Raw genomic sequence first — 25,000 nt, forward strand, 5'->3', positions numbered from 1 at the left:
GCACGAGGGATGTGAAAGGCCGTGGATGAAATCAAACACTTGTCAGCGCATGGGAGCAGGAATCCAAGGTCGCGGTCTACCAGTACTGACGTCACAGAGGAGGGTGGTGTTGGAGTTTTCGAGGAGAAAATCCTCCCAACGGAGGGACGTGCAGGATGTCCTACAAGCTTGATACTCTGAATCCTGTCGTTGGGCTTCAGCCAGGGCGTTGTAATCCAATCCCAGTTGAACGGCAGCCAACATGTTTCTTGACAGGGCATCGGCAACGGGATTCATTTTCCCAGGGACGTATTGGAGGGTGCAATTGTATTCAGCCACGGCGGAGAGATGTCGGCGTTGACGGGCGGACCAGGCGTCAGACTGTCGAGTGAAGGCGTGCACCAGAGGCATGTGGTCTGTGCGAATGACGAAGGGCGTACCTTCTAAGAAATGGCGAAAGTGACGGACAGCCAGGTGCACCGCCAGCAATTCTCGATCGAAGGTAGAATAACCCGATTCAGCCTTGGACAGTTTTCTGCTGAAGAAGGCCTATGGGCGGGGCGAGCCTTTGACCACCTGCTCGAGTACTGCACCAATAGCGACGTCGCTGGCATCGGTGGAGAGAAGGAGAGGGGCGTGTGGGATAGGAAAAGTGAGAGCCGCAGCAGTTGATAGGGCCTTCTTTGCATTGCAGAAGGCCGCTTCTTGAAGGGGACCCCACTTCAGGTCCTTTGGCTTGCCCTTCAGGGAGGCATAGAGGGGAGCAAGAGTGGCGGCAATGGCTGGCAGAAAGCGGTGATAATAGTTGATCATGCCCAAGAATTCCTGCAGAGCTTTGACGGTCGAGGGCGTGGGGAAATTCTGAACGGCTGCTACCTTCTCAGGGAGGGGATGGACTCCTTCAGGAGTGATACGGTGCCCTAAGAACGACACTTCGTTGGCGCCAAAGGTACACTTGTCGTACCGGACTACAAGGCCGTTTTGTTGCAGGCGGTCGAGCACGATGCGCAGGTGACAGAGGTGTTCCTCTCTTGAGGAGGAGAACACAAGTATGTCGTCCACATAACATACACAGAAAGGGAGGTCCCCTAAGATGCCATCCATGAGACGTTGAAACGTTGCCCCAGCATTACGAAGGCCAAAACAGGAGTAATTGAAGGTGTATGTACCAAACGGAGTGGTGATGGTGGTCTTGGGGATGTCTTCTGGGTTCATAGGCACCTGATAATACCCCATCAGGAGGTCAAGCGTAGAGAAAACCTTTGCTTTGTGCAGGTAGGAGGTTACATCGGCAATGTTTGGGAGGGGGTAGTGATCTGGTTCTGTTTGCATGTTCAGGCGCCTGTAATCCCCGCACGGACGGAGGGAGCTGTCTTTCTTCAGAACGATGTGTAAGGGTGACGACCATGGGCTGGAGGCCTTTTGGCAAAGGCCCATTTCCTCCATTTCGCCGAACGTCTGTTTGGCGGCTGCCAATCGTTCCGGTGCCAGACGTCTGAATTTTGCGAAGACTGGGGGTCCCGTCGTCTTGATATGGTGATAAATACCGTGCTTAGCAGGAACCGTGGGCGTTTGACGAAGTTCTGGACGGAAAACTTCCGGGTACGACGTGAGGAGGTGGGCGTAGGCATCCGTGGGTGCGCTGATGTGGAGAGCGAGGTTAGAGGGGGCGGGTTGAAGAGGTGTCGACAAGTACGAGTCCGCGTTGACCAATCGTCGGTGGGCGACATCGACCAGAAGGTGGAAATGAGAGAGGAAATCCGCACCGAGGATTGGCATTGTGACGTCAGTAACGAGAAACTTCCAATTGAATTTACCGTTTCCAAACGATAATGTGAGGCTCTCGTAACCGTAGGTGGGTATCGCAGATCCGTTGGCAGCTACCAAGCGGACGTCGGCAGATGTAGACAGACTACGTTGTGCCTTGAAGAGTTTCCTTGGCAAAAGAGAACGACAAGCACCCGTGTCTACCAAAAATCGCACGCCCGTTCCTGCATCCTGTAAAAAGAAAAGATTAGAAACATGGGAGGCCACCGCCACAAGCGATGGCCTACTTACACGTTTTTTGGCCACTGACAATCTTTGGCACATTTCTTCGCGGTTGCCCCGAATCTGAAGTGGTAGTAGCAAAACTGCGGTGGATGGGAGGTAGTAAGTGGCTGTAGAAGTCGTTCGTTGGGGCGCGAGCGATTGGTGGGTGGTGGAAGGCGGTGTAAGCGAGTCGACTTCCGGGGTCACCAATGTGACGGGCCGAGAGAGGAGTTGTAAAATCAAAGGCAGATTGGAAACGACTGAGTTATATTGTTGTGGAACACTCTCCTTATGTACAAAACCTCAAGGCAACAGGACATGACAAGTTCACAAGACAGACAAAATCACAGAGGAAAAACCAGACTTGAATTTTCATGTTCGTTTTAGTGCGAGGGAAGAGCGAAGATACAACCATAATATATACAAAAGGAATTATTTACAATTGTGTGAAACACGGTTGGTACAGTAAACACTTCCTTTGGTCCTCCGCGGGCGGTAATGCTCCTCATTACAAGAGCCGCAGTTAGGTTAGGGTTGTTATAAATTCTAAGTTTTAATTTCTGTTTAGGGTCTTATCTGGTAACACCTCGATTGATGATTTCTCTCAAAGCTTGGCTTTCGTCTTTGTAAGCTGATGCAAAGTTAAGATAGTGGTATATGATAAGGTTTTTTCTTCATCAGTTGCCATTGCTATGGGCTGTTGAATCTCTTCTTATAGCCTCTTCTATCAGGATATCTAGATATCTGTATTGGTTAGTAGTTGTCGAATTCGGTTTAGCTCGGTGTCTACGTCTTTCCAAGATGTGCTGTGCCTCAAAGCACTTTTGACATAACATACTACTGACTTTTTGTATGCTTTGGAGCATTCACCCCTGGTATTATTCCCTACGTCGGCTGATTTCGTGAATAACATTGTCTTGAATTGGTTATTTTGCTGTTTACCTGGGACATCGACGAAAGGCAGGGTGTGCTCTGAACTGTATTCTGTTGTAAAGTTGAGCACGTAATTTCTCTCTAGTTTGTCAGCTAATTCTTCTGTCTCTTCACTATTTTCTCTAGTGATGAATATGAGTTTTCACAGCCAAATAGCAGTATCCCGGCCCATAGTCACCTACAATTTTGGGAAATTCGATGGCGTTCTGTTGATTGTTGGCCCTGGCTACAAGTTTGAACATCATCTTCTTCAGTTGGGGCCTTCATCGGGTGGTCAAACTTGAAGAAACCAAAACTTTTGTAGACGATCTTGCTAGATGATCACTCAAGAATTGTCTTATCAACTGCAAATGCACTTTATCTTCATCAGGTGGTGTTAAAGCAAAAGGGGACCTTGGGTACACCTATAGATTTGATAAGACGAGAAAGGGATTTCAACTCCTCTCACGATCATGGCTTGAGGTCAAATGGGTCATTTGAAACGGGGCGCTTAATAACCTGTCGGGCATAATTCTGAAACTTCCAAAGGCAGCCAAGAGTCGAACGTCTGCGAAAAGCTTGAGGTGCCTAATCGGATAATATCTTTCTGGCGTTTATGATAATTGCGGTAAAATGAAGAAACGGAAGAATGCTGGGTGTAGCGGACTTTAAAACTCCTAAATTTACACAGACTTGAAATAAAAAAGAGAGATATAAATCATATATTTAAAAGTTTCAATGCATGATTTACACTAAAGATTTTAGAATAGTTTATATATATATATATATATATATATATATATATATATATATATATATATATATATACATATATATATATGTATGTATATATATATATATATATATATATATATATATATATATATATATATATATATATATATATATATATATATATATATATATATATATATATATATGTATGTACATAAGTTGACAAGGAAATGTGTCATTTGTCAGGATGATAAAGGAGAAAAACTGCACGATGTTGCAACTGAAAATATGGGAGCTCAACTCAAAGCCAGTAGCCAACAGACAAACAATGAACATCTTAAAGTCAGATTGAACAATGTTGTAGGCTCATCCGATTGCCTCACAGCAGTTTCTGAGGACATAGAATATCACTTTCTATGCTCAAGTCATGCAAAGACTCCCTAAACAATGGACTCATTTTTCACGGATAGTGCCTCGCCTGGAAATACTCCACATGGTGGAAACTGATATCAATGACCCAGCCAACAATTCTGTTTTGAATAGGAATAGCATTGAACAATCATGTCTTGGTTTGCTAGAAACCAATGGCTTCGTCTTATCCAACAATTCGCAATACAAATCGTACCTAAAGCAACTGATTCAGGACAACATCCCTTATGGTCACTTAATCAGGCCTCCAGACTAAACCAAATCTGAGCAAGTACTTCTTACCAAAGCCAAAGAAACCCTGTCAACTGGTGTCATAGGCACAGATACAAAAGACCTAAAAGATGTGAAAATCCTTTTAAAAGCAGCCAGAATATTGAGAAGATATAATCTAAGTGCAAAATAGTGGAAGTTCAAAGGAATATATGATAATTACGAACCACTTACAGTACTAGCTTTAGCTCCTCTGCAAGTATGCTACCTAAGGTTTACATTAGGTTAAAACGACCAGCAGGGTTGAATCTATGAATCAGAGTGCGTCTATGGTGGTGCAACATTTTGTATGCGCATACAAGTCTGATCAGCGGGTCTCCTATGGAACTAAACGTGAAGATGTCTTTTTTAAACACTGCACTGAAACTCCCTTAAAGTCAGCATAGCTTTAAATGTTCACAAAAACACCAGGTCCAAGTCCCTTGTAATACACCTAAACCAACTAGACCTGACTGCCCCGTACAAAAAGTTTATGGCGATAGAAACTGCCATTGCAAATGTATGGAAGTTTACAGATGCTGACTTTTCAAATGCAACAACAAAACTATTCAGCTAGGGATAGATAAGGACATTGAAGATTGAGGGTTTTTTCTGTGACATTTAATAATTCAATTGATCCCCTTGATAAAACCTACTACTTTAAAGAAATGCATTTATTCAGTACGACTTACTGTATTTTCCTACTCAAATTATCTAAACATGATTGAACAGTATTTGGATATGTTTGTTGACTTGGTAATTTTGTATTCTTTGTGATGAATATATGTCTTCAAGTGATATTTGATTTTGTAATTATGCTAACTCTGTAATGTTTGGAAAGGTATAACCTAAAATTATGGGAGTGTGGAGGCCATTTTTGAAGTCATCTTGAAATTTGTCAGGTAGATCATGCATATAACCTAAATTTGAGAATTTAATTAGTTTCCTTGTCTCAAAAAGAACAAAAAAAAATCTTTAGACGCCTTATTTCTAATCGTATCATATTTTCTTGCAAAGATATCGCATTCTTCGTGTGTGGCTGCCAATTTGGACGCCATCTTGGATTTCTTACCCTTAGAATGTTCAGAAAAATATATCACCCTAATTTTTTTAAAGCTTATTGATACCTTGTTTTAAGATCAAGTGAGTTTTTGCTTTTACAAAAAAAAAAAAAAAAAAAAAAAAAAAAAAAAGAGAGAAATACACGAAATTATAAATGAGCCTACACTATATCCTCTAAGCTACATTTAGTACTATTTGTGAAATATAGTTTGTCTGCCACCTTTCTTTGCATCCGCTACACTACACAGAGTTCTCTTGTTAAATGTAATTTGTTTGTCACCTCTTTTAACATCCCTTACACTACACTATGCGCTCCTTTAGAAATATAGTCTCCCAAGTACTTTGGTTTGTATCCCCTACACTGCAATAAGTGCCCTTTCTTACATTCTCTTTACTACAGTTAATGCTCCTTTTTTAATATATTCTGTCTGGCACATTTTTTTACTACAGTACAGTACAGTACAATAAGTGTTCTTGTTAAAATGTAGTGTCTTCCATCTTTCTTTGGATCTTCTACAGTGTAGAGTCTACACTACATTGAGTGTTTCTTTGCTCCTGTTAGAATGTAGTATATGAGCCCTCTTTTTCCTCTACAGTACTCTAAGTGCTCTCGTTCATCACCATCATATCTTACCGTTCTGTTGAAATGTTGCCTATCTTTCACCTTTAATAGTATCTTCTACACTACGTCGAGTGCTCACGTTAAAATGCATTTTGCTTGACTCATTTCTTTGCATCCCCTAAACAACGTAGAATGCTCTTGTAAAAATCTAGTCAGTTTTCCACCTTTCTTTGTATGGTCTACACAATACTGATTACTCTTGTTTGCCACCTTCCTTTATATCCTCTACACTACGCTGAGTGCTCTTATCAAAATATAGTTGTGGTGACCTATTGGAAGCGCCCCTGCTGGACTGGGAAGTTACACTATTTGCAACCTTTCTCTGTATTGGCTACACTCAACTGAGGGCCAATATTGAAATCTAGTCTTTCTGAAAATTGTTTTTTATCCCATACATTACATTGAGTGCTCTTGTTAAAATGTAGACTGTCTGGGTCCTTTTCTTATATCTTATACACTGCAGGATGCTACAGTGCTAAGGGTCTCAACATGAAAAAGAGAATACTACTATGCAAAGAATTCCAACAGGAAACGCAGAATGCTAAAAGATAAAGGGATACAACAGAGAAAGCAGAATATTACAATACCAAGGGTCTCATCAGGAAGAGCAAAATGTGGCAGTGCGAAGGGTCCTTATTATGAAAAGCACAATGCTTACAATGCCATGGGTCCCAGCAGGACAGAAAAATGCTATAATGCCAAGGGTTCCTACTACAAAAACAAGAATGCCATAATGACATGAGCCCCAACAGAAAAGCGTAATGCTACAATCCCATGGACCCTAACAGGAAAAGCAGGGTACTGCAATACCAAGGGTCTCAACAGGAAAATTGTTACAAAGAAGAGTTCAAACAGGAAACACGGAATGCCAAACTGCAAAGAGTTGTAACAGAGAAAGCAGAATGCTACAATACCAAGGGGCCCAATAGGTAAAACAAAATGCCATGATCCAAAGGGTCCTAACAGGAAAAGCAGAATACTAAAATGGCAAGGGTTCCAACAGGAAAGCAGGGCTCCTCTCCCAAATAAAAACCAAATGCACAATACCAAGAGTCCTAACAGAAAAAGAATAATGATACAATGCCAACGGTCCTAACAGGAAGAGCAAAATACCACAATGCCTGAGTTCAAACATAAAAAGCAGAATTTTGCAATGCCAATGGTCCAAGCAAGTAACAAATGAATGTTATAATGCCAAAGGTATCAATGGGATAATTAAAATGTCAAAATGCCAAGACTTTCTAAAGAAAATAAACAGAATACTACAGTGCAAAGGGTCCTAACAGAAAAAGTAGAATGCTACATTGACAAGGATCCCAAAAGAAAGAAAAGGAGAATTATGCAATGCTAAAGCTTCAAACAGGAAATGGAGAATGCAATAATGCAAAGGGTCCCAACATGAAAACCAAAATGCTAAAATAAAATTTTTCGCAACAGCAAAAGCAAAAGGCTAGTTAAGGGTACAGAGAAAGGCATAATGCTACAATGCCCAGGATCCCAGCAGCAGAACAAAAATAGAATGCCAAAGGGCCAAGGGGGTCCAGCAAGAAAAGCAGGATACTATGATGTCGAGACCCCAAGAGAAAAAGCAGTATAGTACAATGCTAAAGGGCCCAAAAGGAAAAGCAGAATGCTTTATTGCCAAAGGGCCCAACAAGAAAGGGAGAATTACACAAGGCTAAAGGTCCAAACAAGAAAAGCACAATGCTATAATGTCATGGGTCCTAACAGCAAAAGCAGAATACTGCAATGCCAAAGGTCCCAAGAGGAAAAGCATTAATGCTACAGTGCCAACAATATCAACAGCATGAGTAGAATGTTACAATGCCAAGATCCCCAAAAATAATAACAATACTACAATGCAAAGGGTCTTATCAGGAAATGCAGAATATTACAATGCCAAATGTCTGACAGGAAAGCAGAATACTATAACCCCACAGGTTCCTACAGGAAAATTAGAATTCTACAATGCCAAGAGTGCCAGCAAAAATTGCTTAATACTGCAATGCAAAGGGTCCCAACAAGAAAAACAAAATGTTACAGTGCCCAGAATCCCAACAAAAATAGCAGAATGTTTCAATGCCAAGATTAAGGCAAAAGAGCATAATTCTAAAATGCCAATGGTCCAAACAGATAAAAAACAATACTACAATGATAAAGATCGCAAATAAAGCATAGTATCACAATGCCACGGGTTCCAACAGGTAATGCAGCATGCTACAATGAAAGGGACCACAATAAGAAAACCAGAATGCTACAATGCTAAGGGCATTAACAAGAAAAGTTGAATGCTACAATACTGAGAGTCCCAACAACAACAACAAAATAAGCATAATGCTACAAAACTGAGGGTCCAAACAGGTAACGTAGAATGATACGATGTCAAAGTTCCCAGCAGGAAATGCAAAATGCTAAAATCCCAAGGGTACCAACAGTATATGTAGAATGCTACAATGTCAAGGGTTCCAACAGGAAAAGCAGCCCAGACCATAATTGGAATGGAGTTAAAAGAAGTATAAAATGAAAATAAAACAACGTGAAATAAGGTATTATAAATAACATTCACATAAATGAATAACAGATGAGTTATGAAACGGAGGCAATCTGCTTTGCTAGTCTACCTACTTCTCCACGGCCATATACTTCTACATATTCTGGGACCCAAACAACCGTTTTGCCCTATTTTCAATACTGTAATATGAAACCACTGTAAAATCTATTCTGGTAAAAGTATTTATCTTTTATAAAGCTTGGAAGTTGGACGAGGAGGATTTTGTAAGTAATGAAGAAGTGAGGTGGCAGAGGTAATGGAATATAACCCTTGATAATGTCCTGAAAGTGTAATTATATGCGTGAAATAAATATTGAATGGCTGGCTGGTGGGGATGAAATGCCAGTAATCTCTTTATGTCATATCTACGAGAGAGCTGGGAGGCTTTTGAGCATTTTGCAAATGCCTTTTAAGCCTTGTTGCACCCGACAGAGGTTTATTACAGTAATAACTGTTTTTTTTACCATTGTTTCAGAGTTGAATAGCATTATCGATGAATATTATTATTATTATTATCAATTATAATGACTGAAACCCATCAGAGAATATATATACTTTTTCTTTTACTTAATAGTCAAGTTTTTTTTTAATTAGAAATATACCAGTAACGAGAGAAAATAAGATTTTTTTCTTCACCTTTTCTTGTTCTTCAATTACTGTAGATAGTCATTAAAATGACAATGATTGTTTTTAGAAAAAAAAGACAGAGATGTTTTCAGTTGACGTTTAATGAGTCCATATTGTGGGTATTATAGTTTATTAAATTAGTTTGTTGTTAAGTGATCCTAATTGTTCTAACAATGATAATATATAGAGTGTTCATTCTAAAGACGATATCATAACATAAAATTTGAATCTTTCGAAGAAACATTTATTTTACGTCGTAATGGTGAATTCAATGAGATGAAAAAAACTATCAATTCCTTCTGTTGGTTTGTCTGCGATAAACAGAAACGCTACATATTGAGCTCTAAATTAGTTTACATTGGAAACAGAATGAATATAACAGACTATATAAGCTTAATACACCCTTAATTGATATTCAAGATACACATGGTCATAGCTGTGATATATTTTGAGTTTTCAAGTTGTATAAAATTATCCAAAGTATTTCAAAACTCACGTTGCACTTCTCTGCCAATATGTTATGAAAAGAGACAAGTACCTGTCCTTTAGTACAATATTCTTTGAAGAAATCTTGGCAACTTTTGTCTTTATTTGCAAATTGTAGAATAAATCTCACATTTAGTATGATATTCTTCGAGTAAATCTTGCCAATTTTTGTCTTTATTCGCAAATTGTAGAATAAATCTCACCTTTGGTATAATATTCTTCGAGGATATCTTGCCAATTTTGTCTTTATTTGCCAATTGTAGAATAAATCTCGCCTTTGGTATAATATTCTTCGAGGATATCTTGCCAATTTTGTCTTTATTTGCAAATTGTTGAATAAATCTCGCCTTTAGTATAATATTCTTCGAGGAAATCTTGCCATTTTTTTTTTCTTTATTTGCAAACGGTAGAATAAATCAATAAATCTCGCCTTTAGTACAATATTCTTTGAGAAAACCTTGTCAATTTTTGTCTTTACTGTATTTGCAAATTGTAGAATAAATATATCTTGATGGTCTTGAAATTCAGTTTAACTATCCATGTCTTCCAGTTTCAGTTTTCTTTTTGATGTGAAAATGCCGCTGTCCTGATTGGAATGGGGATAAGGAGGACTTCTTCTATGGGAAGATGATTGTACCGTTGTCATTGGCTTTCACGCAAAGGCGCTTGACGGTGAAGAGGGTTCCTGGTGGCGGCCAAACAATTATATTTGATGGAGTAGGCGTTTCCCTCTTCTTCCTGCCGATAACCTGAAAGAATAAGGAATTACTTTTGATGAACAGTTCCTAAAGTGGAGGATATCACTCTGCTTGGTAAACATAACAAATTCTTAATGAAATATCAGAGAAAGAAGTTGTCAAACAGGATGTTTGTTTTGATGAACAGTTCCCAAAGTAAAGGGAATCACGCTACAAGGTAAACATAACAAATTCTTCATGAAATCTCAGAGAAAAAAGTTGTTAAACATGTTGACTGTTTTGATGCACAGATCCCAAAGTAAAGGAAACCACGCTGCTAGGTAAACAACAAATTCTTTATGAAATCTCAGAGAAAGAAGTTGTCAAACATTGAAATGAAGCAGCAGATATCAGTGATCCCTAAATACCTTTGTTGTCTGGCACTTTATAAAAAGGGACTTTTAACACCTTACTCTTTTTTATATATTACAAGAAACCAAAAGAAAGAAAAGGGACATCGCTAAACAACTTACTTGGCCATCATCATCAAATTCAGGTTCGTGAATATCGTAATCAGGCTTCTCTCCGAGGTAAGGTAAATCATCACTGAAATGATTCGGGTCCACATGGAATGCGCGCTGTGGGAGACTCTCCACTTCATCTTCCTCACCACTCACATCTCGCTTTTTTCGTATTTGATCTCCGACAATCTCTTTGAATATCTGATTTAAAACAAAAACACAAAACTTGTTATAATGGTTTTCAGCAACAATACTGGATGATAATTTTTTATTAGCGTGGGACCTGTTAAAATTGACATTTGGTGATGATTAATTGATTGATTGATTGATTTGAACTTTTCTGGTATCCTGACATCTAAGGTCATTGACGCCGATATCATTTATTCTATATAAAAAAGAATATTCAATTAAAACCTAAAAGTTGAATGTCATTATAGAAGTTAAATAGTTTTCAGAAGACCTGCTTCTGAAATAAATCTAAATAGGCCGCACGCATGGTAGGACACATCATGTCCAAGAATCTTGGCAAGGATGAACCTGCCAAGATTCTTGGTGATGGTTCAAAATTAGTAATTATTATTAAACTGCAAATGAAAAATTTCCAATATATAATGAAAAGTCAAAGAAAGAAACTCTTTTGTCGATCAGATAAACAGTGCAATGATACACCCATTTAACCAGGCCGGTTGCAAAAGACAGTCGAAAAACATTGAATTTTCCTTATAACTTAGATTGTTTTAAATGACCAATCTGCAGGAACTCCTTTTACTGAAAATGGTATACGTATTCTAAGATACCAGACACATCTGGAAACAGGTCAATAAAGTTTAACTGATATTAAGGCTTTAACATCATGCATGAAGGACAATAGTTGAAAATTCCACACGAAATGAATTTTTATCAGCCGACAGCGTCAAAACATTATAACAAATAGTTAATTCTGCTTAAACCCCAAATTAAAATTTGCCGAGCACTCATCACCTAACCTAGCAGAAAACATGTTTACAACACTTTAAAACAGTTTTTTTTTTTTTTTTACAAGGTTGATAAAAAAGGCGGTTGCAACAACTCATCATGCACCAGAATGGGAGTTTGTTATTCACAAAAATATCCTTTTGAACTAGCAAGTATTCAACCTTTATAGTAAAAGTAACACCGGATAAAATTTGTGCAATTACTCAAAGTGTACTTTTGTGGATGACATTTAAGTAGTGGGTAAAGAAGGTTAAAAATTCTTTGGATTAACTTTAGAAAATTGTGTAAAAACGTATAAGGCAAAGTGCGGTACGTTTTAGCTTGCTATCATTAGAACATTGGACTTTAATATTGACGGACAAGGCCTTCTTAAAATATATAAGACAAATTACTTTAAAATGGGACGGAATTATGCATTTCTTTAATATCATTTGGAATGAAAAAAAAAAATATGTAACAATTGTTTATCTATTACTTTAAGAAATCCAGTGGCTCGCAGATATCATAAATCTAGGCATTAATTGAGGCTGACCTGGCGATTTACTCTTAAAGGACGGGAAAAAATAGGAGCAACATAAGGTTGAAGATTTGGGGCAGATAGTTAGGAAGAAACCTTGGAGAACAGACAAGAATTAAATAGAAGAAAGCTGGGGCCCAAGAAATACGTCAATATATCAAATCGCTATATTGCAACATCTGCTTGTGAGCAACTACAGTGAAAAATAAATTTCTGGAACTTCCAAACTTCAATGTATGAATCATCTATATGTAATTATCAAAATGTGTTAGAAATGCCTTATACGTAAATGGGTTGTAATACCAGTCACTTCATACGTACAAGTCTCATTATTATTATTATTATTATTATTATTATTATTATTATTATTATTATTATTATTATTATTATTATCAGCTAAACTACAACTCTAGTTGGAAAAGCAGAATGCTATAAGCCCAAGGGTTCCAACACGGGAAAATAGCTCAGTGAGGAGAGAAAATAAGGAAATACTGTACACTACAAGAGAAGTAAAGTACAATTAAAATATTTCAAGAACAGTAACATTGAAATAGATCTTCCATACTGATAGGAAGTTTAATACAGGTTTTCATGGAAAACCAGGAAAACTATGGCAGATTGAAAATCCGTACCTTTTGTCCCTTGTACTCTTGTTCCAGCAGAATAACAGGTTCCTGTTCGGGAGGCGTGACCACAGGCATGAAAGTTGGGATGATCCAAGGTTTAAGGTCCTCGTTCGGCCACTGAAGATCCTCCGCTTTGAACTCTCCTGGTTGGAAGTACATAAAGGAATTCATTGAATCCTGGGGGACTCTTCCTGTACAGGAAGACTATCCTTGAGTGTGACAATTTCCTGACACAATTCCGGTTCTATACTCTTTCCCTCCAATGAAGCCTTCTTATATTTCAAGATATGAGTATGCCCTAACCCGTCATTTCCTAGGCGAGCATGCCTCACTTTATACGATTCATTTACTATGTTGGTAAAAGCAATTATTATGTTTAGTAATTGCCCTGTCAATTACAATTCAAAGTCTCGGCTCGAGATTATCTTTCATAAGTGATGTTCAACATCTTTTCTTAAATTATTCATTTGATTTATCTAAAATGGCAAAGAACAGATAATTCCCACCAACTACAGTTAATTTCTTTTTAATGAGGCGCATTTGCATTGATTCGCTGGGGTGTCCTTTTAGCTCGGAAAAGTTTCCTAATCGCTGAATGGTTGGACAAAATCATTCTAACTAATCAGCTAGCAGGAAACTTTTTCCGAGCTAAAAGGGCACCCTTGCGAGTCTGTGCAAATGCGCCTCATTAAAAAAAAATGACTACAGAATGAATCTCTTAAAGCGGAGAATAAGAAAAGTTACATCAGATTGAAAATAAAGAATATCAGAAATGAATAGTTGAGCATCAGTAAATGGTTTATCACCTTTGGCAATGGCAGCTAAATATCCCTTCGTTTCAAGGTCAACCAGATATCGAAGATTAGGTAAGAGGTCATCCCAGGTTACGGCTTGATGCGGCATACGCTCTTTTATCAGGTCTAAAAACTTTTTCATCCAGAAAGCATTAGGGTCAATATCCTGAAATAAATCGAATAGAAGTACTTTAGTATGCATTAATAAAACAGATTACTGCTATACAGTAATATTTTTCATCATTTGATTTTCATATCTCTAGCAAAACATGGAACTAATTTCTTTGATAACTATTAAACCTTGCCTGATAGTGCATACAACTGGGGCACACGTACCTGTGGGCAAGTAACAGTGGATTCTTCAGCAGCCTTTATCATTGGGTGGTTGTCCAGGTCGGTTATGTCAACATATTGTACAGCCTGCAATTGATGTTACTGGATAAGTGTTGCTTGTGCAGAGTCAAAAATTCTGATGTGATCCTAAACATCTAAAAGAAAAGGTATCAGTAGTGGCAAATAGCTATGATAGAATAAATGAATTACAGAAACAACAAAAAAGGCAAAACCCAAGGCAAAAAAAAAATAAATATAGAGTAATGAATTTTAAAATGTTATATTTGAGTGGTAATTAAACTGAAGATGAAAAATTTATACATTTATTTCTATTTTCTAAGAGTTCGTCAATTATGTCATCCTGACAAACAGCACTGGTAATGTTTTTTTTTTTTTTTTTTTTTTTTTTTTTTTTAATCAGACAGTAAAAGATTAGCTTATTTTCAAAAAGGCAGATAAAATATAACTTACAGAATGTGTTTAGAGAATGCATTCGTACTTCATAGGTTACACTAGTTAAAAATGCTGAATGTCCCAGGTATATTGAAAATATACAAAGATTCCACTTATAGGATAATGACATTTCTTATTATTGTAATTCAGACTTATACTTTAGTTAGATTTTAAGGGAGTCTCAAATATGAAGATATGACCTTCATACATTTCCCCTATATAATAAAGAGCAATTGTCTGGCCATACATATGTCTATTATCTCTCTCTCTCTCTCTCTCTCTCTCTCTCTCTATATATATATATATATATATATATATATATATATATATATATATATATATATACATATATATATATATAAATATATATATACACATATATATATATATATATATATATATATATATATATATATATATATATATATATATATATATTATCTCATCCCACGCCTATTGACGCTCAGAGGAGAGAAGGATTAGTCATTCCCTGGCGAGAAAGGTACCCCGAGAGGTACACTCTGAAATCACACTCCCACAAATTGCCAACCAACGGGTTGTAATTAGAAAAGGGGGAGGGGGTGGGAAGGGTTGAAACTGTGCGAGTGTATATGTTCATATCTATCAAAATATTTAGACGTCATTTTTAACGGCACGGGTACACAAGTATGAAATATGATACTACGGCTTTTGCAGGCTTGCTGTTAATTCAGTAAATGTCTTACGAATTTAAGGAGTAAATTGCCTTCTTGATAGTAATATTACTACAATAACTACTCACCAACCTGATTTTTATACAGCAAAGCTTTATTTACAAAGATAATCGTAAGAGCAATAATATGGCAGTACCTTAAAGATCAGTTGGCATACCGTGAGGAAACTTTGGCCTCCCGCGTGCCATAGTGACAGGTGTTTTGGCTGGCTTCTAAAGAAAATATCGGGTCATGGTTTATGACGTCGTTCGGAGATGGAGGTTGAATGATGACTTTGTTGCCGTGACGTCATTTCCAAGAGAGTATCATTATGTGTTTATATATAATAGATTCCGACAATTACGTACGAAGGAAATGTTCTTCCCACTTACTCATTATCATTTTATGTCTTTGTTTTTATTTATCATGCGGCATGTGCAGTCTTTTTTGGGTGATTCGTGATCATCTAAGGCTGGTACTCATTAAGGCATCACAAAAGAATTGCTCATGTTTTTGAAAAGCTTACATCTCTAAGAATAAGATTAGATATTAAAAGATGTATGTTACCCTGGTACGTACACAAGCGATATGAAGTATAGCTATGAAACACGTTACTAAGATGCAAAGATAAATATCTTCAAAGAATAAGAAAAAAATAGATCAAAACCGCATGGATACGTGCATAATCCAACCGTTATAATCGGCGGTAGCTTGATCGATTCCTGTCATTAACTTGGAGCAACTAAATATAGCTTCCAAATGCGTGGTGGGAAAAATGGCTTAATGAACAGACTGACGGTAAGGTTGGTATGCGTGGTTACCTCTTGTTGGAGCTATTGCTAATGAGCAAACTGACGGAATCAAACGACTCCATATATCCATCGATAATTGACATGCATTTTGATAACTGTTCCGTAAAATTATACCTTTTTATGTCAAGTAGTAAACGTAAGCATAACATATGAACCATTTGATTATACTCCGCCGATTGTTATAAATCGCTAATGTTATCACAACCGCATCAAACATACTGTATCTACATAATACCATCATAATCATCATCATCATCTTCTTCTCCTACGCATATGGACGCAAAGTGCCTAAAGAGGATTTATTGGCTAGATACATCAATACTGTAAATGACAGAATTATTAATATTACATTAAATTATAAGGCAATCATTCTATCCAAGGTCATATATGCCATCCAATCTCCAATATTAGGACTAATATTTTTTTTTCTTTTTTTCACCTCGAGCAACACTTGTCGAATAACAATGTCCAATGTGTCAGATTACAGCATATTTTTAAAGGTTACTTTTGCGAGCTATATATATAGTACATATCTTGCAAAAATACTATTTTTCTCTGGTAGATTGACAGCAATAATTAAACTATCGTAAATCACGTAAACACGTAATAGCAACAACTATGAAATAATAATAGGCTAAGGTGATTATTCAGTTTCTTCATCGGATGTAATCTGTATAACTTTGTGGCTCAGTCAAAATATTCTTGTTGTTTTCATTTTTTTTCAACGAAGTATTTCCCTCGTCTAAAACTATCAATTGTTAAATTTATGTCAGATATACAATGTACCTCAGCTTTTCAATTATTCGCTTCATAATATGCCAGCCTGAATGACTTCATTGGGCCTCTGCCTCTCTGTAAAAGGGAAAAGCTCCCATAAAGCGAGTGCGTTAGAAATCGTTTTAACACATTCTGTGTCGCAGTTATAGGCATGCATTATCACATCACCAGTAAAAGAGGATAGTTTAGATTTACTGGAAAATAAATTTATTCATTTATTTCATTATTTCCTTTCTTCACTGGGGTATTTTTTCCTTTTGGAGCCCTTGGGTTTATAGCATCCTGTTTATCCAACTAGGGTTGTAGAAGAGTTTATAATAATAATAATAATAATAATAATAATAATAATAATAATAATAATAATAATAATAATAATATCTGCTATGCAAGAGTAAATGCTGTTTTATTACGGTCCTGGACATTCAAAATCCCGAACTTATTTCCGAATAGTTTTCATTACGAAAGATGTGGAATATCAAATTTAGAAAATCAATCCACGGTCTCGTTTTTGCAGAAATATGAAATCATCTTTTATTTAAAAATGCTATCACGATCAGAAAGACGTCTTCAGACTTCAGAATTGCAAGTTGGAGGCCAATGCCCTAGAGACTGACTATATATTCATATGATCAGAGCCCAAGCCCCTCTCCACCCAAGCTAGGACCAGGGAGGGCCAGGCAATGGCTGCGCCTGATAACTCACCCAAATCCCCAATGCATTACTCACAAGGATCAAATTTGAGTGGGACTCGATCTCCCATCCAGCAGAACGCCAGGCGGGGACTATCAATGAATGCATTTATGCCTATTTCCCTTGTCAAAAAGAAAAAAAAATATAAGAACAATATACAAAATGTGAACGTTTGTCTTTGGATTTACAAATTCAAAGACAAAAGTTGAAGAATTCTTCATTTTTTAACTTCTCACGCAATATGTAAAGTTGCATCTGAAAAAAAACTTAGAAGATAAATTATTATATGTATCACTGAGTCATTAGATTTGAAATGATTCATGAGTTTATAATTTCGGTTGCTTGTTCCTATCATAAAAAGAACTTCGATTTTAACCGAACTTAAAATTAGAAATGAAATACACAACTATTCATTTATGATTCATTGAATGGCAAATTGCTCGATTACTGGTATTCAAAATAAGATGTAGATCATTTGAGTATTGATCTATTTTATCAGACATCAAATCAAAATATCTTTGCTGGTTAATATTTTGCCAGCATTGCATCTCAAAATAGATTATTTTATTAGCAATTCTCTCTTTTTGTTAATTTTGTCTGAATTATTTTATACAAGGTTTTCCTAACCGAACTAACAACACTTGGTTCAGCTATCTATTCTCACAGTTCACTTGCAATCATTTGAAATCTGGAGAGGCTTTCTTTATTTATCATATTGAAACAAAGTTATCTCCTCTTTGATGTTAGCATTAACCAGAACAGTGATGTTTGTTCTTAGTTATCTCGGCTGAATGTTCTCACATCTTTACATTTGGTATCAGAACAGACATAAAACGACAAGTGAAGATGCAAGAAGATTGCGTCTGGCACTTGTCTGGTGGAAGACGAGACTCAAAAGGATGGCTTGAGATATTCAAGACGAACGTGAGAAGTGTTGATATACGAGTACTGGCTCCGGCGGGTGAAGAACACAGGGAGGTGTTGGCATGACTCATAGTCTCATTTTCGTCGTAAATGAATTGCTAGTGTTTTATCGCTGTTGGAAAACAGAATTGTAAAACAGAAACGCGATCGTATCATTGATAAACTCAAGTTATTTACAGTTGAAGCTTCTATATCACTTAACGAAAAACTTTAAAGTTGCAGAAAACGTGGCTGTAGTGCCTTGTGCTTAAATGGTAAAATACAAATAGAGTGAAGTGGTTGCATTTAGTGTTCGCGATAGGGTTGTGCCGGGAAGATGTGCCAAATGTGGAGGTGCAAAATGAGCTGACGAATCTGACGGTGAGGTGTAGCGCCTGTTTTAATCTACTCCTTTTTATATTTTTTTTTCTTTGTTTCTAAATCATCTTTCCTCTTTTTCGAGGTAATTCAAACCATTGTGATTCAATCTAGAGAAGGATGGCATTAACGTATTCGGTTATTTAATCCAAGGGGACTGCAATGAATTCGTAATATACAGGCAGGTAAGAATTACTGAGCAAATATTTGCGACTTTTCGAATTAGCTCTTTCTTAACAATACTAACATATCTACCTAATATCTATTCTTAGACGCACAGACATTTATCTGTTAAACGTTCTAGCGAATAACAATCATGCAACAGATGTTACAGATAGATATACAGACCGACATAACAATTAGTGACAAGAACAAATGTTAACCAAACAGCTTTTATACTTCTGGCATATTGGACGCCCTGTTTGATACTACTGGACATTGACGCTCTTACTCCAGAACTTTGATAGACTTTTCTTTAACTTGAGGATTTTACAGACGGTTACAAAACTTTATTCATGATTTTTCCTTTAAGTGTAAGGTGAATATGCTTTACCGAACAGTTTTACTTGCGACATATTGGGCGCTCACTTTCATACAAGTGGACATTAATTTTTTGCTCCAGAACTACGACGGACTTTTAGTCTGTGACCAAACTTTATTCGGGATTTTTCCACGTTGTCATCAGCACAGCACAAGTCAGTCACACAACTTGTCCCGCTAAGGGACTAAGACAACTCAATTAACTTATTTGTCTATTTACTATCTTAAAACTAGTGACCAATATTGAATTTTTTGTCTATCAAAGAAAAAGTTTTCGAAAGCTGCAAAGACTTCATTGTGTACTGTGAATGAAGCGTTCGAGTCATAATTTCAGAAGTTCACCCTTGAATGTTAGGTTGAACGAGCTGACACAAGTCTTTCGTTATAGTTTATATATGAAAGATCTATTCTAATGTTGTTACTTTTCTTAAGATATTTTATATTGACTGTTCATTACTTCTCTTGTGGTTTATTTAGTTCTTTATTTCCCATCCTGACTGGGCTATTATTCCTGTTGGACCCCTTGGGCTTTTATTTTAGCATCCTGCTTTTCCAACTTGTATCGTAGTTATTCCTACTTCCTGATGTATTGTATATACAATAAACGGTGTTATAAACACACAAATGATGATACGTGTATCACGCGTATCTGAAAAGCTCTTGACATTAAAAAAAAAAAAAAAAAAATCCTTGATTCTAGAACCTCATGTTAACAACTGGCCCTTGGAGAAATAAATCGAATTCTAAAAAAAATAGCAATACATTAATGTATTATAAATTAAGTAGAACATAGACATTTTATAAACGACTCAAGATAAAACTGAGACATACTGTATATAACAGCTGGTTAACAGCCAAAGGTTGTTGACATAATGCCGCTGCCTGGGAGTAATAAGCTGTTCACCCACTCTTATCCAATTGGTGGATATGACCACAGATAAAAATTTTCTTTTTATATTCTAAAAAGGATTATCTAAAAACTGAAACATCAATGGTATATCATACATCAACTAATTCATAAAAATATTGAAGTAATCAAAGTCGTACACTTCACATGTCTCTCTTACCCCAAGTTCTATCAAGTCTTGCGTACCTTTTTTACATTTTAATTGAATTCTTCCATTCTGGTATTGAAAAGAATAAGTGACTATTCTAACCATATAAACTGAATATGAATGGAATCTCTTTTAAGTTAAATCCTTCAAATGTCTAAAGTTATTTGATGCCGCCAACAAAGAATAGCAGTTTACAGGTTTAAAGGCCGCTCATGAATGGCAGGGCAAGGGACAGTGACATTGCCCTAGAAAGCAGAACAATGCCCTACAGACTGTTAATATACTGTTTACATAAGATTAGCTCCCAAGCCACCTCTCCACCCAAGCTAGGACTAAGGAGGGCCAGGTAATGGCTGTTAATGACTCAACAGATAGACCTATAGGCTCCCCCAAATCCCCCATCTTTAGGTCACAAGGATGGTGAGATTGTAGCGACCAAAGGAACTAGCGAGTTTGAGCGGGACTCGAACCACAATATGGCGTTCATCAGTCACGGACGTTACCACATCGGCCACCACATCCCTTAATACATAACTTAACCTTTCTTGTTTTCATTTCTTTTTTCATAAATGTATAATAACAACACATCAATACAAATCTAAGAGGAAAACAATTAGTGCATTAATATTTCCTGTATTATTTTAATCTTTGACTTTTCTCGGGGTCTGACAATTTTTGTTTCCAAGATTTCAACTTTTTAATAAACAGGTTTTATAAATAAGACTTAATGTTATATTCATCATAGATTTTAATCTCATAATCCCCTATATTTACTATAATTCTGTTTAATTATTTTTTTTTTAGGTTTGATATTAATATTTTTCATATCTGAATCTAATAGGACCACCTCTTTAAGAGTTGAGCTTGACTCATTGTGCTGGTATATCTCTTCCTTTTAATAATAATAATAATAATAATAATAATAATAATAATAATAATAATAAGATACACTTCAAACTGCGCAATAAACTATAAAAAAAAGCAATGGAAGAACTGTCTGGCTTCGTGTTAACAAGTTACGCAACGCTTTGTTCAGTATAATTGAACTTCGTCTGATCACACTTGTTCGCTAGAGTCTTTTTCATTGGGAACACCTGACAGTGATTTGAAATAAAAAAAAAAATATTTCATTATCTCCAACATGAACTCTCTCTCTCTCTCTCTCTCTCTCTCTCTCTCTCTCTCTCTCTCTCTCTCTCTCTCTCTCTAAAATCTCGACGACGTAAGGGGACAGCTGATAGAGCCATCCAAAATTCCCAAAGGAATAAGAAATGTAGACTCCAACATCCCCTTCACGCTAAGCACAAATCTCTCTCTCTCTCTCTCTCTCTCTCTCTCTCTCTCTCTCTCAAAATTTTTAAAATAACAACAAATATAGACTACAACAGCCTCCTCACGCTCAGCACAAATCTCTCTCTCTCTCTCTCTCTCTCTCTCTCTCTCTCTCTCTCTCTCTCTCAAAATTTTTGAAATAACAACAAATGTAGACTCCAACATCCCCTTCACACTCAGCACAAATCTCTCTCTCTCTCTCTCTCTCTCTCTCTCTCTCTCTCTCTCTCTCTCTCTCTCTCAAAATTTTTAAAATAACAACAAATGTAGACTACAACAGCCTCCTCACTCTTAGTACAAATCAGTCGAGGTAACTGATGCATACTGGGATTGGAAAGATACAACAACACTCAATTATTATTATTATTATTATTATTATTATTATTATTATTATTATTATTATTACAACTACTTGCTAAGCTACTGCCCTAGTTGAAAGAGCAGGATGCTATAAGCCCAAAAACTTCAACAGGAATAATAGCCCAGTGAGGAAAGAAACTAAGCAAACTACAAGAAGTAATTAACAAATAAAATAAAGTATATTAGAACAGTAACAACATTAAAGTAAATCTTTCATATACAAATAAAACTTAAAAAAACATGAGGAAGAAACAAGATAGAATAGTGTGCCTAAATGTAATCTGAAGCGAGGGAACTCTAACCCAAGACAGTGAAAGACCATAGTACAGAGGCTATGGCACTATCCAAGACTAGAGAACAATAGTTTGATTTTGGAGCGGCCTTCTCCCAGAAGAGCTGCTTACCATAGCTAAAGAGTCTCTTCTACCATTACCAAGAGAAAAGTAGCCACTGAACAATTATATTGCAGTAGTTAAACCCTTGAGCGAGGAAGAATTGTTTGGTAATCTCAGTGTTGTCATGTGTATGAGGATAGAGGAGAATATGTCAAAAATAGGCCAGACTATTCGATGTATGTTTAGGCAAAAGGAAAATTAGCCTTTACCAGACACAGGGATCCAATGAAGTACTGTCTGGCCAGGCATAGCAACTAATAACCCTCTAGCGGTAGCATCTCAATGTGGTAATCTTTTACATAAAGAATATTAGATACGTGGATCAGACTTCCAGCGGTTGTACAGTAACACGGTAAACGAATTCAAGAATAAGTTAGACAAGATCATAGAAATTTTCTGTCATTTCTAAACGTTTAAACGAATTCGCTGTACCCAAGAGGAAATCGAGTATCCGTGGATGGATTAAAAGGTCTTTGAGACTTCGAATATCCTTGTAACTTTCTTTCTCTCCACCTCTCTCAAACACACACATGAATATTACACATTTCTCTCATTAATCAAATACCATGCCATTCCGGGTGTTATCCTTACAAGTTTCTTAAACTAGGTGTCTCACATCAAATGTTCACACATTCCGTGCCACGAAGGTTTCTATTCACACATGATAAGGATAATGGTTATTGTATGCATATCCACAAAATACTATTTTCTATTTCTTAGCTTCCTGTTCGTATGTACAGTAGTATTATTTGTAACATCCTTATCTAAACAAAATGAAAAATTCGTTGATTTAAATTATATAGGAGCTGTATCTGGTGACTAAACGCTTTTTATATTCTTTCTATGTCATAAGAGGAGAATCCGTTTAAAAGAGGCGCCCTCCCTTTTCAGCCCTTTCTCGCTGCATTGGGTATAGTCATTTACTAACCATTACTTAATATTTAAACTGAGCTTCAAAGGGATTTGGCTACTTATGTGCGGTGTTTAGTCTTAACATGATCTCCAATTTGTATTTCACATAACTAATCCTCTTTGTTTCATCACCCTTCTGTCTCATAAATATTTATTACTTGGGGAAAGAAGTATAAACAATAACCACCTTAGGTTACAAGCTCTCCTCCTCTGAATGGTATACAGTAGCTGTCAAAGGTAAACTGCATAGCACACGCAATGACGTGCCTTCGTTAGACAGTATGGCCATGTTATACTCGTTGATTACATTTTTAGAGGTAGCTCATTTCTTCCATCTACGCCATGAGTCTAGAAGTAACCTACAGTGGCGGAGGTCCTCGCTCTACTAGGTGCCCCTCTAGTTTATATGTTGATTCAAATGCTAGCATGTATAGTGATATTATTCGTACGTAGCTTTACCTTATTTTATCTTTTTAGGTAGTAGATTGGCCAGGGCACCAGCCACTCGTTGAGATACTACCGTTAAAGAGTTATTCTCGTCGAGATACTACCGTTAAAGAGTTATTCTCGTTGAGATACTACCGTTAAAGAGTTATTCTCGTTGAGATACTACCGTTAAAGAGTTATTGGATCCTTTGACTGGCCAGACAGTACTACATAGTATCCTTTTCTCTGGTTACGCCTCATTTTCCCTTTACCTACACATACACCGAATAGCCTGGCATATTTTTTACAGATTCTCCTCTGTCCTCATACACCTAACAACAGTATGATTACCTAAAAAAATTATTCTTCACCAAATGGCTTAACTAGTGCACTGTAATTGTTCAGTGGTAACTTTCCTCTTGGTAAGGGTAGAAGAGACTCTTTAGCTATGGTAAGCAGTTCTTCTAGAAGGACACTCCAAAATTAAACCATTGTTCTCTATTCTTGGGTAGTGCCATAGCCTCTGTACCAGGGTCTTCCAATGTCTTGGGTTAGAGTTCTCTTGCTTGAGGGTACTCTCGGACACACTATTCTATTTAATTTCTCTTCTTCTTGTTTTGTTAGAATTTTAAATTTTTATTGATTATATAGGAATTATTTATCTTAATGTTGTTACTCTTCTTAAAATAACTTATTGTTTCTTGTTTCCTTTCCTCACTGTGTTATTTTCCCTGTTGGGGCCCTGGGCTTATAGCATCCTGCATTTCCAACTAGGGATGTAGCTTAGCAAGGAATAATAATAACAATAATAGTGGTATACCGGCAGTACATATACTGTATACTGTATGTATATATATATATATATATATATATATATATATATATATATATATATTCATATATATATACATATATATATGTATATACACATATATATATATATATATATATATATATATACACATATATATATATATATATATATACATACATATATATATATATGTATATACACACACACACATATATATATATATATATATATATATCTTTCTAAGTGGGGATACATTAACGTGGTGAAACGGTTTGTGTATCGCCATGAGCGATCGTAAAAAATTCTTCCACCATCACCAATCCGCTGTTGGCCAG

At 36.6% G+C, this 25,000-nt stretch overlaps 2 protein-coding genes across 5 annotated transcripts in view; one reads left to right on the top strand and one right to left on the bottom strand.

Annotated features, from left to right (window-relative positions):
* Nucleotides 1–9,280: 9,280 nt before the first annotated feature.
* Nucleotides 9,281–25,000, bottom strand: part of LOC137648773 (uncharacterized) — a 105,446-nt gene continuing 89,726 nt past the window's right edge. For 2 of the 3 annotated variants that reach the window (XM_068381912.1, XM_068381918.1), the window contains exons 2-6: nucleotides 14,130–14,213; nucleotides 13,806–13,959; nucleotides 13,006–13,142; nucleotides 10,894–11,082; nucleotides 9,281–10,432 (exon numbers count right to left, since the gene is read on the bottom strand). In XM_068381912.1, coding sequence (XP_068238013.1) covers nucleotides 10,301–10,432; nucleotides 10,894–11,082; nucleotides 13,006–13,142; nucleotides 13,806–13,959; nucleotides 14,130–14,213 — 696 coding nt within the window. In that variant the 3' untranslated portion in view covers nucleotides 9,281–10,300. Of the gene's footprint in view, nucleotides 10,433–10,893; nucleotides 11,083–13,005; nucleotides 13,143–13,805; nucleotides 13,960–14,129; nucleotides 14,282–25,000 lie in introns of all 3 variants that reach the window. The other variant, XM_068381924.1, reaches the window with a different exon arrangement.
* Nucleotides 18,762–25,000, top strand: part of LOC137648761 (uncharacterized) — a 105,439-nt gene continuing 99,200 nt past the window's right edge. Inside the window, exon 1 of one of the 2 annotated variants that reach the window (XM_068381889.1) lies at nucleotides 18,762–18,834. The gene's annotated coding sequence lies outside the window, so the exon portion shown is untranslated. Of the gene's footprint in view, nucleotides 18,835–18,887; nucleotides 19,017–25,000 lie in introns of those variants that run through there. The other variant, XM_068381880.1, reaches the window with a different exon arrangement.

Source organism: Palaemon carinicauda, chromosome 1, assembly GCF_036898095.1.
Source record: "Palaemon carinicauda isolate YSFRI2023 chromosome 1, ASM3689809v2, whole genome shotgun sequence".
Classification (NCBI taxonomy): Eukaryota; Metazoa; Arthropoda; class Malacostraca; order Decapoda; family Palaemonidae; genus Palaemon; species Palaemon carinicauda.